The sequence below is a fragment of the Mollisia scopiformis genome (assembly GCF_001500285.1).
Source record: "Mollisia scopiformis unplaced genomic scaffold LY89scaffold_19, whole genome shotgun sequence".
Taxonomy (NCBI): domain Eukaryota; kingdom Fungi; phylum Ascomycota; class Leotiomycetes; order Helotiales; family Mollisiaceae; genus Mollisia; species Mollisia scopiformis.
This window is the reverse complement of record NW_017263599.1, coordinates 896,647-911,564: the sequence shown is the minus strand read 5'-3', so window position 1 is coordinate 911,564 and position 14,918 is coordinate 896,647. Positions and strand designations below refer to the sequence as shown.

The 14,918-nt window shown below is 47.6% G+C and overlaps 7 protein-coding genes across 7 annotated transcripts; 3 read left to right on the top strand and 4 right to left on the bottom strand.

Annotated features, from left to right (window-relative positions):
* Nucleotides 1–46: 46 nt before the first annotated feature.
* On the bottom strand, nt 47–958 carry LY89DRAFT_737474 (uncharacterized protein; the record flags this gene model as incomplete). The annotated part of the gene is made up of 4 exons (XM_018220260.1): nt 47–130; nt 194–312; nt 528–789; nt 857–958. 4 exons carry the CDS (start codon nt 956–958, stop codon nt 47–49), a joined length of 567 nt encoding a protein of 188 aa, XP_018067851.1.
* Nucleotides 959–1,821: 863 nt separating this feature from the next.
* On the top strand, nt 1,822–2,931 carry LY89DRAFT_754303 (uncharacterized protein; the record flags this gene model as incomplete). The annotated part of the gene is made up of 5 exons (XM_018221316.1): nt 1,822–1,899; nt 1,954–2,225; nt 2,281–2,323; nt 2,529–2,583; nt 2,627–2,931. Exons 1-5 carry the CDS (start codon nt 1,897–1,899, stop codon nt 2,929–2,931), a joined length of 678 nt encoding a protein of 225 aa, XP_018067850.1. The 5' UTR covers nt 1,822–1,896.
* Nucleotides 2,932–3,270: 339 nt separating this feature from the next.
* Nucleotides 3,271–4,663, bottom strand: LY89DRAFT_785180 (uncharacterized protein). Its single transcript, XM_018222864.1, has 2 exons — nt 4,009–4,663; nt 3,271–3,896 (listed from the first exon to the last, which is right to left on the bottom strand). Exons 1-2 carry the CDS (start codon nt 4,561–4,563, stop codon nt 3,705–3,707), a joined length of 747 nt encoding a protein of 248 aa, XP_018067849.1. The 5' UTR covers nt 4,564–4,663; the 3' UTR covers nt 3,271–3,704.
* A 262-nt stretch (nt 4,664–4,925) lies between these two features.
* LY89DRAFT_785179 (WD40 repeat-like protein) lies at nt 4,926–7,977 on the bottom strand. The gene is made up of 6 exons (XM_018222863.1): nt 7,503–7,977; nt 7,011–7,454; nt 6,909–6,964; nt 6,529–6,859; nt 6,430–6,478; nt 4,926–6,382 (listed from the first exon to the last, which is right to left on the bottom strand). The coding sequence occupies exons 1-6, from the start codon at nt 7,657–7,659 to the stop codon at nt 5,098–5,100; spliced, it is 2,322 nt and encodes a 773-aa protein (XP_018067848.1). The 5' UTR covers nt 7,660–7,977; the 3' UTR covers nt 4,926–5,097.
* Nucleotides 7,978–8,104: 127 nt separating this feature from the next.
* On the top strand, nt 8,105–9,659 carry LY89DRAFT_622384 (geranylgeranyl transferase-like protein type II alpha subunit). Its single transcript, XM_018210973.1, has 4 exons — nt 8,105–8,157; nt 8,208–8,318; nt 8,365–9,079; nt 9,132–9,659. The coding sequence occupies exons 1-4, from the start codon at nt 8,149–8,151 to the stop codon at nt 9,512–9,514; spliced, it is 1,218 nt and encodes a 405-aa protein (XP_018067847.1). The 5' UTR covers nt 8,105–8,148; the 3' UTR covers nt 9,515–9,659.
* Nucleotides 9,660–10,337: 678 nt separating this feature from the next.
* On the bottom strand, nt 10,338–12,005 carry LY89DRAFT_709241 (norsolorinic acid reductase; the record flags this gene model as incomplete). Its single annotated transcript, XM_018217747.1, has 4 exons — nt 11,511–12,005; nt 10,695–11,460; nt 10,406–10,645; nt 10,338–10,358 (listed from the first exon to the last, which is right to left on the bottom strand). The coding sequence occupies exons 1-4, from the start codon at nt 11,633–11,635 to the stop codon at nt 10,338–10,340; spliced, it is 1,152 nt and encodes a 383-aa protein (XP_018067846.1). The 5' UTR covers nt 11,636–12,005.
* On the top strand, nt 11,828–14,817 carry LY89DRAFT_158891 (uncharacterized protein). The gene is made up of 5 exons (XM_018205480.1): nt 11,828–12,177; nt 12,296–12,630; nt 12,690–13,238; nt 13,288–13,457; nt 13,627–14,817. Exons 1-5 carry the CDS (start codon nt 12,111–12,113, stop codon nt 14,588–14,590), a joined length of 2,085 nt encoding a protein of 694 aa, XP_018067845.1. The 5' UTR covers nt 11,828–12,110; the 3' UTR covers nt 14,591–14,817.
* The last annotated feature ends 101 nt before the right edge of the window (nt 14,818–14,918 follow it).

The following is a 14,918-nucleotide window of genomic DNA, read 5'->3' as shown; positions in this document are numbered from 1 at the left end:
GTACTTCTTTGCCTCGATGGCCTGGATTGCGGTGCCAAGTGGCTCTCTACTTTGTCTTTCGAGTAACATTCTTCACGTTCGCCTCGTTGCCGGCCTTTCTCGCCTCGATGGCTTGGATGAGAGTAGCAACCTTGGTTTGGACTTCTCGTAGAAGTTAGAGTACTTCTATATTTTGATTGAAAGGTATAAATACATTTCCTCCGAACCCGTGGTAGCTAGGAGTGAAATTGGCAACAGTCTTGTCGAATTCAACAGAAAGTTCCTTGCCTTCTGAGGTCAAGATTTCTGCATCTGCCTGAAGGGGCAAATTCCCTGCTTCCGAAAGTCAGTTATCAATATCTCCAGTTCCGTAAGGAGGATTATTCACTTACCTCTCTTCAATGACAGTACTCAGGCTTGGTACTCTGACCAATACTGGTCATGATCTCTCTTGGGCGGAAAAGTTTCTGCTAGACCGAGAGAGAAGGCGGAAAATTGCGACCAGTATTGGTCAGAGCACCAAGGGCTCTCTGCTGTAGACTGCTTACCAGCAGCTGCTGGTAAGTGGGAAACCCTCGGTCTTCCAGTGGAACCATTGAAATTTTTTGCGCAAGAGATGCGTTGTACTCCTCCAGTTCGCGTCACTTCTAATATTCTCTGGCCTTTGCCATTTGCTGCATACGCTGGGCCTCGTGTTGCTTCTGTCGTTGTCATTCGAGGAGTTCGGGCTCCCTGGAGCTCAAGAGCCTTCTGGCGAACCTTTTGCTCAACTGCAAATTGACTCGCGGGGGTTAGTTGAGCGGCGCCCATCTGATTAATGTCAGCAATTTCTCAACATTCAGGCACAGCCAGAAGATAAAAGCTTACTAGCTTCTACAATACGATTATAGGTGCCTAGGGATCCGACGTTCGAGTACTGGATGCCGGAGACAGGTTGACAAAACCAATTGCCATTGGTTGAAGCCATGGCTTGCGCCATAGCTGTTGTTGCGCTCTAATTCTTGGTCCAAGCCAAGGCGGAGATACGTTGGTACCACTCAGTCCATATCCAACCTGCTTTTTCTGATTAGATGGGACAGATGATGTTGGTGTCGGGCTTGCGTACCCCGAGAAAATCAAACCCTGACCTCCTCACCCGCAGGTGGGACAGCTGCGGTACTCGAAAAATGATGGCGGAAGACAAGGCAGGCGCCCATAATGTGGACAGAAGATCTGTATGGCGAATGTAAGTCAGCAGGTGCTTTGCAGATCGAGTCCATGGACCGCCGAAACATAAGAGGGTAGTTACCTCTTGCTCTCGAGAAGCGCGGTAGAGAAGTGCCTTTCGAAGTAATTTGCTGAGATTATGTTGTTTTTGTCTCGATGGTGATTGTCATTATTTGTTTCCTTTCGAGTAGTTTGTGGGGAAACGTGGCAAGGGCTTGCGGGGATGTTTTGCGGGGATGGCTGCTGCTTAGTCCTCGAGGCAGAACCATTTGAATCGCTCTTTCTTTTCAGAGAACTCCAATTTCCTGCCTTTATAGGATGCAAATATCCCCACAAACTGTAATATCATCCCATCGCCTTAGTCATCGAATCTTAAGAATAGAAGGATATCATGGAACTCGAACGCTAAATCTGAGAGATGAGAATAGGTAATCGTTCTAGCTCAGTATAGGCTCATTGTAAGCACTAAATCTCCTCTATTTCTCTCTGCCTCGATCTAGACTAGCTTTCTATGGTCGTACCCTGCGGTGGACTGCACTGATTGATTAAACAGATGATTAGATTTCCGCCAGCGCCGCCAAACACTCCTCAGAGTGGACCACCCAGACAAGAATGCTTTGAAGGAGCCGAAGAATCACGACACAGCAAATTTCAAGACCTCAATTCATGCCTTCATTTCGCGCATGAGAGGTTACATCTAACATCGCAACAATGGTACCAGCGGAGTCATTCCCAGACCATGTTCCATTCAGAAACTAACGGTGACAGATCCTCGAACCTCTCCACATCCTTAAGCTCGGCGGTTATCCCTACCTGATTCAAATTGTATCCAAGCCAGCGCGCACGAAGCCCACATACCTCGTCCCCTTAATCCTCGAGAACGGCAACAATAGAATTGTCTCGATTATCCCATTCGGGGGCCTCGAATGGCCACTTCCACGAGTGAAGAAGCTGGAGACATCCTGCCGAGGAGATCACAAAGATTTGGAAGTTCTCATAGAAGAAGAGATGCAGAGACATTTCGGAACTACGAAATTGGAGTGAGATTGAGGAGGGGAAAGCATTGTCTGGAGGAAATCTACAGACAATATGAAGGTACGAGAGGGAGTTGGGTGTTGAAAGGAAGATCAAGTACAAGGTCCGTATGATGTACAAAGTCTAGTTATTCGTCAGAGAGCCATTGCTGAAGGCTGTGACCCCTTCAAAGGTAGAATATTCTTGAAAAAATTCGTTGAGTGTAAGAAAGGGTCTGGCCACGTGGCTTGGGCTCCAGCTCAAGGACTGACGGGAATTCATACAATGATTAGCTTGTAATTCAACTAATACTGTATCATTAATTCCAGATTTTGTCACTTATGGATTGCTTGTCGGGAAAATACAGTAGACATTCCTCCAACCGTAAGTTCATTTTTGCACTCTATATCGTCATACAAAATCACAGAAAGTTCTCTCTTTGCGCAGCATTCTCTTTGGATGCAACAATCCGAGGACTATCAATGGCTTCTAAACCAGGGCGCAGTTCTAAAGGGTACTGTGACCATTGGTGTGAGTGCCGGTTGGAAAAACCTAGGCTCAATCTCCTTTAAGCTCTTAGGAATCCAAGTTGAGTCGCGCATTGAGTCTAGAGATACAGGCAAGAAGGTTTACACCTTGGCCCCGAGTTCCTCAGAGTCCATCAATGTCCATTCTCCGCAGACTTTCACCACGAGCAGACATCAACCTGCCATGCGATACAAACTTTTCTGAGACGCTGATGACAACCCAAAAATCATCGTTGTCCACAAACAGAAATACCTAGATTGCGGATGTCGCCCCTGAATCCGTTCACTCGGTTAATCTCTTTTCGGATGCGCGGTCTTGGTCTGAAGTCCAAACAAATCCACGGCCAACAAAACTCTGCACAGCCCTGATGAGGTCATAGTCGACGATCAGCCTTGCTCGTTGATCAGTGCATTGAAAGAGTAGAAGAGTTGCGTACAAAGGGCATTGGTACCGCAGAGCTGCTAGGCATAATATACTTCGTTAAGTAGTGAAAGTTATCTTGAGCTATACACCGAGTGTGCCTTTGATTACTGAATCGTGACTGCATAGATTGTTGGAAGCAGCATGATAAACACTGATGTCTATAAACTGGAAGATCACATGCCGGTATGACCCACAACACGCAATCAAACTTCCCACAGTTCAGACATCGAGACGATTACTGATCTCTGAAATGTTCCCAGACAATTGTCGAAGTTGGGTTGAAATGATATAGGCTTCGACAAGGCAGCCTAATGGAAGTGATAGCGGTAACATCTGAATCAGAGTCTGAGTACATGCAAGCAGGGCGGCTATGATCAATGACTTCATTCATGACCTGATAAGAGTTCTCCCACACAGCAAGAGGCACCCGGCAAGCCCGAGTCCACCGATGCCTCTCTGTCTGCAGCGCACAAGATATCTTCCATCCATTATGATACCCACCGTACTCTTCCTGGAGCTGTGACGGAGCCACTCAGTGATCCGTTGGGCAATCGTCACAAGTGCGTATCCATCAATTTCTTCTTGGTTGTGCAAACATATTCCTGAGGCATATCCCAGCGCTTAATGTTTTTGTTTCCAACTTTCTCCAGCCCAGCCCAGATTTTATCCCACATATTTCTGAACTCGATCATATATGCAACAAGTCCGACCCTAATATCTTCTTTCTCGGGGTTCTCAGAGGCTGACTTAAAGAGAATCAAAATCAGTCAATGACACCGTATCAGAAATGTGAGTTACCAAGAAACAAAGAAAGGTGAAAGATGTTCGAAGAAAATCGATATGATGGATGGGACTTACCACTAAATATATTGTCTTAATAGATCCAAAAGCTCGAATCGCCTTTCCAAGTTTGAGCAAATCATGGCTACGGCTCTGAAATTCAATGGCTATGTTGCCGCTCTTCCCAAAAGGTCTCATCCCACTAATTCCAAATGCAAGCCTATCGATGTGAAGCTTCCTCAGAGACGATGTATCCGACCTCTCAATAAAAGATTCGAGGAGATGAAGGTCGTCAAAGTGCAAGATGTCACGCGTGACATCAAACAAGACAGGAGACCCAAGTTGCTTCTCAAAAGCTGTTGGATGTATCTGGAGAACTAGTTTTCTAATATCGTGATTGATACTCAGAAGGGATGTTTGGAAGTTTTTCCTCGCAGTCATATCAACCTCGGAGGCAGCAGCGGCAACGTTGTAGGCATCTTTGCCGCCAGCTTTGGGTCGCTCGATCGAGACTATGCCTCCAGAACACCATTGCAACACGGATAGCTGTATCTCAGTCGGTGTGCTCAAGAATTTAGACTTCACTGCCATATTTTGAGCACCAATCTGATTCATGGCCGATGATGGGAGCATGCTGTTGTTCACCGAATCACCGCTAAGTGCCAAGTACTATCCGGTTCGTTGTGTAGTACTTAGAGACTATCCAAATTCAGAGACAGAGTAGAAACGCATTGTAGAAAGGACAAGATGAAGGAAGGAACAAACGAAGGTCCGAAGACACAGAGGATCGGCATTAGCGCTGCACGTGATTCTTACCCCTGCAAATCCGGGTCCAGGTCGGCACTTAGGTACGAGGAATTTATCATTGATATAAGATTAGACGAGTATATTGTTCGGTGTGCTGTGTAGGTGATGTACAAAATCTGGTGGTACAATTACCTATACGCTCAGGAGTCGCAGGTCCCAAGTGCTTTGGAGTGGGTTTTAGATTCGAGGTGGACTAGGCTTCATTACGATCAAGATAGGAGGAGGCAAGCCCCATCCATAATTATAAACACGCCGCCATGAACCAATTTGACACTTCATGCCATGAATGTTACCAACCCAAGATCACCAGGTGTGCATCACCCCTACCCACACTCTGAGAATCACAAAGTTGGGCTTGAATTATCTGATAACATCGCCCTCCTTGTCGATACCCTCCAGCGCCTCAAGAATATCGCTCCCACCGAGCAATCCCTCACCCCCTGCAGTAGCCTTTTGGCTAGCGGTCCAAACCTCATGGAACTTCACACTTTCGTCGCTGGAAGCCACAACAATACAACCTTCTTGTGCAGTACGAGTCAAGCCTTGGCCGCCTTCCCTACTGGTTTGGCTCTCGTTTGGTCCTCCAGGGTATGGGATCGCGTACAATGCGCGGTGCTCTCCTTCCCATGGAATCGCTGCAACTTGTTTGCACTGTGGCCAAGAGAACACGGCGATGCGATAAGGATGCTCAGGTTGAGCATAGCCAAAAGTTGCACAGATCTCTCGGCGTGTTGTAGACCAGATCAAGGATGTAACTTGTGCAGCAACGCTGATTGTGGCCAGACATGTACCTGACGAGGCGTGGAAGAAGTGGATACATTTATCATTGCTTCCACCACCTGTAGCAACAAGCCCTTCTCGCCATGGACAGAAAGCAATTGCTTTAACAGCGGCACCATGGACCCATCTGTGTCTCTCAGCACCAGGGGTGATTTGTTTGACGCCGGTTCTTCCAGCAATCGTGTGGACACGCCGAACTCCATCGGCACCGACCAGCACTTCCTCGACGGCAAGGACTTCTTCTCGTGTCTTGTGAAGGACGTCGCTTGTTCTGAAAAGGCAGCAGAGATTGTCGTTCCCACCAGTAGCAAATAGAGTGCCATCACAAGAAAATGATAGTCCACAGATCTGTTGCGTATGTACTGTGATTCGCGCCAATAGCGTCATCGAGCCAGACCATCCACTGCGACTTACCTCCCAGTATTCTGGCCACTCTACAGCATAATAATAAACGTTGCCTACCTCATCACCTACAAGGAGATCTTCGGTCTTCACAAGCATTCCCGATGTCAGCGGAGAACGGGAAGGGCGCATCGTAGCTTGGGGTCTCCAAGTGACACAAGCGACTGGGCAAGGTTGTTGGACTTCAAATCGAGGTAACATGCTGTCATAAAGTGAGACAAGACTAAGAGTTCCGTCGGATCTACCGAATGCTAGAATGCTCTTTGCGCCCGGTATCGAGGAGAAGGCAAGTGAGGTGAGCCAAGCATGATTTCCTGTACCCGAGTTCAAAAGATGGACACCTTGCATCTCTGACCATGCGTATAGTAGTGGACCCAGTCCGACAGCCAGGGTATGACAAGTAGTGGAGTACGCGAGAACAGAGCAGTAAAAGTCATCTCGAAGATGAGGAGCATCCAACACCCTATTTCTGGGTTAGCGACAATATTTATCCAAGAAAAGAATCGTTACTTGAACGGTGCCAATGGCAGCGTACGCTCTTCTTGGGTGATCGGCATCTCTGTATATCATTCAGTGACAATGACAAGAGCCGCCAAACAGGCATCTCACTTCTATCTGTATCATCTGCAACCCATTCAGTACCAACCCAAACGGTTTTCAAATCTTGGTCTTTGCGTTTGTTCCTCTCGTTGACCGTCTTCAAAGGAGAAATTGATGGATCGCGAAATTCTAGGATTCGTCCTACCCGGTCAAGATTCAAAGCTTCTGCCAAGCGACTTTCATGCCTATCTCTCTCTTCTTCTCGAGCTTTCGGACGGGAGGAGAATGAGGTTGTATAAAGAGGAGCATTCGTGCCACTAGCCAACATTCCGCCATGCCCATCTTCAACGGCATTGATGGGAGCCAAACCGCCAACTCTCCACACTGTACCGATACTCACCTTGAGAAATCAGTCAGTCAACGATCATAATTCAAGACTATAATCTTACTTGACGTTCCCCATTAGGCGCTGCAGGATCTCTCCGAAACGTTAAGACACTGCCGCCTATGGGAAGTCAGCAGAGACAAGTCTTACCGAAGAGAAGTAGTACCTCCACTTCCACTACGGCGCCCCGATACATTGCGTCGGTCAGAGATAGGTCGATTTGCTCTTGGAATTGGAGACGAGACACGCCTTCGAGGATTGAAAGCATCTGGACTGGCATCTTTGTGTCGGAGGAGTTTCTCTTCAGATGACAATGTTTGGGGGTCCTTATTCGCCCGGAAGCTCTGAATCGCGGAGTCTAGCGACGGTCGAGCTGGGAGAAAACGATCCGGGGCTCTAATAGAGCCAGTCGATCTGGAGCTCAAGTTACTTCGAATCGTCCTCAAAGACGGACGGCTAAGAGTATTTGTTCGAGGTCGAAGCCGCGGAAGCGTCGCTGCTGGCATGTGCCTCGTTCTCTCTTCACCGGCTCCATCATAACGGCTCGAGATAGGCGACGGACTCGAGTCGGAAGAATGGTCCTGATAGGTGCATTTGAAGTAGGAACGCACTTAGATACGTTAGAAAGGTTGATCATGGGCCAACTTCCAAGACTCACCTGCATCGTAGAACGGCTTTGCTCTCACTGACGATCTTGCAATGGATCTTCTACTTGCAAGGGATTTCTTAGCAGGGGGGACATCGGTATCAGTATGGAAATAAGTTGCCCATGACGCGCTCTTAGAAGGTCGCAGGCTGCCTCCGTAGAAGTCCATGTTGAAAAGGAAATGAATGAATGAATGACTCGAGGAGGCTGAAGATAGTCCACGAAAAGAGCTGCAGACTATCCTCTCTTCTCTCTCGTAAACAGATCAAAAGAGTGTAATTCTGGAAACTGTACCAACGGTTAGGGCGGTCCACGGAAGGAGATTCCGGCGGCGCCTGTCTGGGAAGTTGGGGACAATGAATGTAGCCCAGATGCTGCGGCGGAATGCTTGGGAAGGACCACAGGAGACCAGATAGCAATGTGTGACGTTCCCGATAACTGCTGCTGTTAGTAATACTGAAGATGTCGATCCCTTTTTGTCCCAGGGTGGACAATTGAAGGAGAGGAAGTATACAAGACGTTGAGAGAAGGTACGAGCATGACTAAGTGAAGTCTCGCTTATCGGATTGCTGACTCGAGACTTCCTGAACTCCAAACAGGCATCATCATCACCAGTTCAGCAGCTTCATTCCCAGCACGAACAACCGCAGTTCTGAACATGGCAAGCGTATAGTTCTCGAGCCTTGGGTACTGAAGCTGGACTGATCATCGAGACAGCATGGTGTCGCACGACCTGCAACGATCGTGCCGCGAACAGAGCAGGAACGGATTGAGGAAGAACGGGAGATCAAACAATACCGGGAGCTGGAAGACTTGATCAGGTCAAAGGTACGTGTCTATACTTTCGCAGATGCATACTCTAACGTCTATGCAGATTGCAGAACGTCAATACACAGTCGAAGTCCTCGAACTTACCTCGAAGCTCCTGAAGAAGAATCCTGAATATTACACAATATGGAACGTCCGCAGACGTTTGCTAATTTATGGCTTATTCTCCAAACCGTTGGATTCGTCATCGCACTCGACGGAGTCACAGAATATTTCTCAGACCGACATACCTACAACATCTTCCGCAAAGCCATTCTCCTCTTCTTCTATCTCTTCGGAGGCCTCGAGCACGACCCCGCAGAACCCCGCCTCCCAGAGTCATGGGAAGAATGGTACAACTCTTGACATAATCAAGGCGGACTTGGACTTTCTCTTTCCGTTGATGATGAAGTATCCAAAATGCTATTGGCTGTGGAATTATCGTTTATGGTTGCTGCAGGAGGGGAACCAGCGTCTGGGTGCAGAGTTCGCTCAAGAATTATGGAGTCGGGAGCTCATACTAGTTGGCAAGATGCTTGTCAAGGACAGCCGGAATTTCCATGGATGGGGATATCGGAGGACTGTGGTTTCTCAGCTCGAAAGCCCCAAGCTTAATGGGAAGAGCATGGTTGAAGCAGAATTCGAATACACCACCAAGATGATACATGGAGACAAGGGGCTGTCCAACTTCTCAGCATGGCATAGACGCAGTAAGCTGATTCCGCGATTACTGGATGAACGTCATGCGAATGATGCTACAAGACGAAAATTCTTGGATGATGGTATTGCTCTAAATCTCTGCTCTCTGATGGCCCAAAGTTAACGTATATGCAGAGTTCGACTTAATCATCTCAGCGATGTATACCGACTCTTACCCATATGCTCAATCCGCATGGTTTTACTACCAATTCCTCATGACAACTCTGACAGACTACATTGGTCACGCGACGATCACACCAAATTTTACAACGTTAGACCGCAGCGAATACGTAATACGGCAGCTCGCCATTCTGAAAGATATGTTAGATGGTGCCGAGGACTGCAAATGGATATACAGTGCCCTCATCGAGTACACACTGGCATTATGTCAGATGGAGGAACGGGAGCCAGACATTGATGAAAAACAAGACTGCAAGGCCTGGCTAGCTGAGTTAAGAAAGCTTGATCCACTGAGGTCTGGTAGGTGGGCTGATCTTGATAACTCATTACGAAAGTAATCTATTGCTTGCATCATCACAAACATCCTCAGCATTCGCTCTGGTATTATTAAAAGCTGCGTAGCGTTAGCTGCCAGTGAAAAATTTGCCATGCCCAGGATTCTTGCACGTGTGAACCTCTGATATGTATCCCGGGGTTAGCCATATTGATTCAGAAGAAGTTGAACTTTGTCACTTTCACTGTCCAAGTCTTTGCTGCTCCCATTAGTCAGGGAGGATTGTTACCTTGTGAAGCAATATTGAATTGAGAAGATGCTTAAGTCGTGCGTGCTCGGGCAGAACAGAAAGATGTAGGGTCACGGATGGATCCACCCCACGTGATTGATAAACACACATCGCGACTTGCACCTCACTTCTCCTGAAGAGAAAGCTTTTCTACAATTGCAGTCCATCCAACAACATTGACACTCAAAGCTCTATAACCACAGAGTCCAATGTACTTATGTTCATCGGCCGATTAAAGCCTTTCTCGACTTCAATAGCCAGCAGCGACAAATGTCACTCATCCATGCAAGGGGCAGATCAACAGCAATTGCTGGTGGCCAACCGGTATCGCAGAATACAATCGGGGGCTCAGCTGGCTCTAATGTCTACACTGGCAAGTTCTGCTGGGACTAGTAGCATGGTGATTAGCCTGTTATCTCATTCAATTGTTACCCCTTGCACTTTACATCAAGCATATGTTTTTTCTCAAGTCTCAAATGATACGAGGGTGTGTATGATAAATGCACCGAACAGCTCTTGATTGATGAATACTCTACAGAGCTGAATATTTTTGAATTTGAGCATTGCTAGCAGATGTTTCTCTACCTGGACGCCTTTACTACTGCTGAGGGTGGATAGCCTGTGACCGTCAGTTCTCTTCTGCATATTTCCTGTCCAGAGACATACCTTTGGGTCCTCAACTCCCTCAAAGTAGCAACATGCTTGAATGAAGTAGCACGGGTCGCCACTTGAAATCGTCTTGTATGGATTTCCAGAAATGAGAGAGTGCGGATATCCGAAGTCGAAAGGGACAGCTCCCTCAATCTCTAGGATCTCTTCGTCCGACAAATCAATACTAAGGGCGTCAATGTTCCGCTGCAGGTGCTCGGTCTTTCGTCCTCCGATGATTGGAAAGACATATGGGGCCTAGACAAGCATCAACATATCATTCTGCTTTCATCGAAGTCGGAAATACTTTGAGCATGACGTATCTCAGAGCGACTCCCATAGCATCGGTACCCTTCTTCTTCCCAATCTTGTCCATAACCACTGCAAACTTGTGGAAATCTTCCAGCGAAGCTTGCCCGGGATCGCCACCCCATTTCCTACCTGGCTCCTCCTTCGAGTCAATTCTGAACTTCCCGGATCCTAACGGACTCCAGACTGTGATGCCCATACCCTCTGCCTTGCACATGGGCAGGATATCACGCTCAATCTCACGATGTGCTGCATTCCAGCGTCCTTCGTAGACCACGAAAGGCGTAAGGCCATGTTGGCGAGCGTACTCGTTGGCTTTGACCACGATCCAAGCAGGCCAGTTGGAGACTCCGAGGTAGAGTACCTTGCCAGCTCGGACAACATCGTCAAGAGCACGCATGATCTCGGGGATGGAGGAGATACCCTCCCATGCGTGGACGTAGAGGACATCGACATAATCGGTCTGCAAGCTTTGCAAGCTTTTCTCGAGTGAGATTCGCAAGCTCTTCTTGTTGCTACCTCCGAAGTTGGACAAAATTCCACCGTCTGGCTCCATGGCCATGAACCTAGTTGAGCTGGTGTATTTTGTGGCAATAACCATCCGATCCCTCAGGCCACGTAGATGCATCCATTCTCCAATCCATTGTTCGCTCTCTCCTGCCATATACACATTTGCTGTGTCGATGAAGTTTCCGCCTTTGGCATAGAAATGGTCAAGGATTGCGAATGTGGTCTCTTTGCTGCACTCGCCGAGATGCCCTTTCCTGGTGGATTCTTCAGCGCAGACATGAAAGAGGGGACAGGAAATGATTACCAGATCTCTCCAAAGTTCATTGAACCCAAACATAACGGCGACACCTTGACCGAGCAGGATGGACTGAGGATTCGATGGTACTTGAGAAGACTGTCAGGCTTGTCTTTCGTGAGTAAGAAACTCATCTTGGTGGTGTTGGTCGAGCAAGAGGGCTTGGGTGTGTGAATTTTGAATGTCTTTTATGGGGCTTTGATACTCCAGCAGAGGTTTGAGATCTGATATTGGCTGGGGCTATGGCCCAGCTTTATACACCCCACACCAAACCCATCGAGACGGTTCATCTCTCGAGCTCCTCTCAACTCCACTATAGTCGATACTATAACATACCCCAACATCCTCGACTCACCTGAGATCATGGTCATGTGACACGGTCGGACGGACGAAAAGCGGACGAATTTGCGGACGAACAAAGCTTCGAAGTCATGATATATTTCTATTTTGGTCAGTCACCAATGAGTGCATATTCCAGTGGACTACCAAAAGGGCCAGTTTCCCATTTCTCATGTCAATTATCGACTACAGGCCTTGTGTCACTCCACCATAAGATTCACGATCCCTGTCACACCTTCTCGTCCGGTCGTCACGGCCGAACACAGCAAAATGGACGAACCGGAATTATCTCTCAGACAGAAGAAATTGAGGAAAGGAACCAAGAACTGCATTGAATGTAAGCCTCCTTGACTTCATATTTCATTCCAACCAACGAGGATGTCTCAATAAGAGTGGGGGGTACTCAAACACACTGCCGCATTTGAACATTCGACTTGCTGATTATGGACTTTCAGGTCGTCGACGCAAGATCCGTTGCACATACCCTAGAGACTCAGCCATCTGCTCGCCGTGCCTAACTCGTGGGTCTCGGTGCAGGAGCCAACATGACAGGCTCTTTCCGGATTCCGACATCGAGACTATGTCTCTGCGTGATAGAGTCGCTCGTCTTGAATCAATGCTTGAGACCGTCCTCCAACGACTACCAAATGATAATTCACAGGAGTCCCGAGAGATACTATCAAATGAGAACCTTAGTGACGCAGAAGATGTTTCTGCTAAAGATATTACTGCTTCATGGGATCATCTCGATCCTCGAGCTCCATTCGTGTCTATACTTGACGATGCTGAGGTGAGTAATATTTTTCAGTCCCAAGATCGTGTTCAAAACTAATTAAAGCGCGTGCCCAGCTGCTATCCCCGGCAATAGGTAGTAACGATTGTTCCAAAGCACGAACCGATCACAGCTATTCGACGCCAGGATCATCGTCGACTACGAAGTCGACAGTCTTTGCTGTGAAAAGCTTTGACACGAATCAGGTCAGGCAGTATGAACAGAAGAGCAAGAAAGTCTGCGAAAGGTTGAGGTCTTCGCTTCCAGTGTACGATGAAATGATATCAGCTCTCAAACTCAATGGATCATGGTGGTACCATTTCCACCGTAAAACTCATCCTAGTGCTAAAGTAAAGGAATCTCTTGCTTCATATGCTTCGCACTTATACATCAGTACCAACCCGGTAGATCTCGGCACATTGGTGATTGCGTATACTCGATCCATGGGTCAAGATCATCACCTTTACTCCCTTGTTGAACATCTTGTCATTTGCGACTCAACCTACTCTCACACGGTACAAGGTCTCGAATGTCTTTTATTGTTGGCCAAAGCATATACCGATATTGGACAACCTCGGCGAAGCTGGAGTCTGACTCGTCAAGGGCTGAATGTAGCGCAGTTGATGGTATCAGCAAACTCATACCACATATTAGACCTTGCTAACAGAATACAAGGGTCTCGATCGGCAGACACAGCTGGCGGAAAGGAGTGCCTTTGTTTGGCATTGTCTCTATCACAACGACCGCTTCACAAGCCTTCTTTTAGGTCTTCCATACGGTGTCAATGATGCACATTTTCCCCATCTCACAGTCTCAAATACTGGAGATGCAGATTTCGTCCCACAGTATGTCAAATCCCTATACTAATTTACTGTTTTCTTGTATGAGGGCTCTGGGAGCCGGGAGCCGGGCAGAGCCGAGATATATTGCAAACGAGAGCTCTTGAGACAGCTCCCGGCTCCCAGAGCCCCTCACTTTCGTTTCGATGTTTTACTATGCTAATTCGTTTGGCAGCCTGTTCACTCACAAATGCGCCTCCATTTCCGGCAAGATCCTAGACCGAGATCTTATGGTTGTAAAGCCTTCATATGCAACGACAATAGATCTTGATGAAGAGCTCAGCTCAATCGCAGCTACTTTACCAACTGAGTGGTGGGATGTGCCAAATGAGTTATCCGGGACAGACACAGAGATCGATCACATACGGACACGCCTTCAGCAGCACTTCTACTTCTTTCAACTCAAGACCTACTTGCATCTGCCATTCCTGATCAACGCATCAAAGTCCGATCCGTATCACCACAGTAAAATTGTTTGTATCGAGGCTGCCCGCCAAATGTTGAAAATCTTCCTCATCTACCATACCATGGTCAATGGAGAGAAACTCTTCGAGTGCAAAACTGCAGACTTCATTGGTTTCACAGCAGCGGCTATACTTCTGATTGGCCTTTCCAAGCTGGAATCTGGACCTAGTCTGGTACTTTCGGATAACGATTCGCGGGTCATCTCTTCAGTGAAGGCAATTTTTTGGGAAAGTGAGAGGAAAGGCTGCTGTATAGCATCTCAATGTTACAAAGCTTTGGCATTACTTTCTTCTGCGAACGACCCCACCATGCAGGAAGACGTCAAGATACCAATTCCATACTTCGGCGTAGTTGTTCGAAGGCAGGTTGAGCATAACAAATCCTGTCCTACCAACGATCAGAACCAACGCAACGGTCAATCCTCGTCTAGGACAACTCCTTCTACCGAGCTTGCTGTCGCTCCATCTTCGAGTCTGCAACCATTCGTTTCTACAAGCTCAATTCCCGCGACTTATGATTACATCAAGTCAATGCCTTCCATGGTGGACGACATGTCATGGGAAGTCGATGAGTTCGGTAATCTCCCAATGCTCGATCCTGCTCAATTCTTGAACACGGGAATTATGGATATTGATCAAGATTGGATGATGTTCCTGAATGACAATATGTCGTGAGCTTTACCAGGGCTTATTCATGGCAATGGTAATGACTTAAAGCAAATACATTTGCTCGCTGCTGATGCGAGGTATGGTGTGAAGAGCCATCGTCTAGGAGAGAAGCGTATGTGCTACGGCAAAGGGACGTCAGTCTAACTTTGGGAGGATGCAGAGTGGCAGTTCAGATTGCAGTTTGTTTTCTCGATCGGGCCTGTGCTGCACGGCATTGTCCCTCGCTAGGTATGAACTCCGAGTAATGCCTGCCTTTGCATACAGCATAACCAATAGATCTACATTAAGGAAGGGTGACAACCAGTGCTGCATAAACTGCCAGTGGGCCCCAGCA

Excerpts from the sequence above, each read along its gene's own strand:
- LY89DRAFT_158891 (XM_018205480.1), top strand. The coding sequence starts at position 12,111 with ATGGACGAACCGGAATTATCTCTCAGACAGAAGAAATTGAGGAAAGGA. Across the intron at positions 12,178-12,295 it reads AACCAAGAACTGCATTGAAT|GTCGTCGACGCAAGATCCGT; the intron begins GTAAGCCTCCTT and ends ATGGACTTTCAG. Across the intron at positions 13,239-13,287 it reads TGAATGTAGCGCAGTTGATG|GGTCTCGATCGGCAGACACA; the intron begins GTATCAGCAAAC and ends ACAGAATACAAG.
- LY89DRAFT_785180 (XM_018222864.1), bottom strand. The coding sequence starts at position 4,563 with ATGCTCCCATCATCGGCCATGAATCAGATTGGTGCTCAAAATATGGCA. Across the intron at positions 3,897-4,008 it reads TTAAGACAATATATTTAGTG|TCAGCCTCTGAGAACCCCGA; the intron begins GTAAGTCCCATC and ends ATTCTCTTTAAG.
- LY89DRAFT_785179 (XM_018222863.1), bottom strand. The coding sequence starts at position 7,659 with ATGGACTTCTACGGAGGCAGCCTGCGACCTTCTAAGAGCGCGTCATGG. Across the intron at positions 7,455-7,502 it reads AAAGCCGTTCTACGATGCAG|TGCGTTCCTACTTCAAATGC; the intron begins GTGAGTCTTGGA and ends AACGTATCTAAG. Across the intron at positions 6,479-6,528 it reads TGCAGATGATACAGATAGAA|AGATGCCGATCACCCAAGAA; the intron begins GTGAGATGCCTG and ends AATGATATACAG.
- LY89DRAFT_622384 (XM_018210973.1), top strand. Across the intron at positions 8,319-8,364 it reads AAGACTTGATCAGGTCAAAG|ATTGCAGAACGTCAATACAC; the intron begins GTACGTGTCTAT and ends ACGTCTATGCAG. Across the intron at positions 9,080-9,131 it reads ACGAAAATTCTTGGATGATG|AGTTCGACTTAATCATCTCA; the intron begins GTATTGCTCTAA and ends ACGTATATGCAG.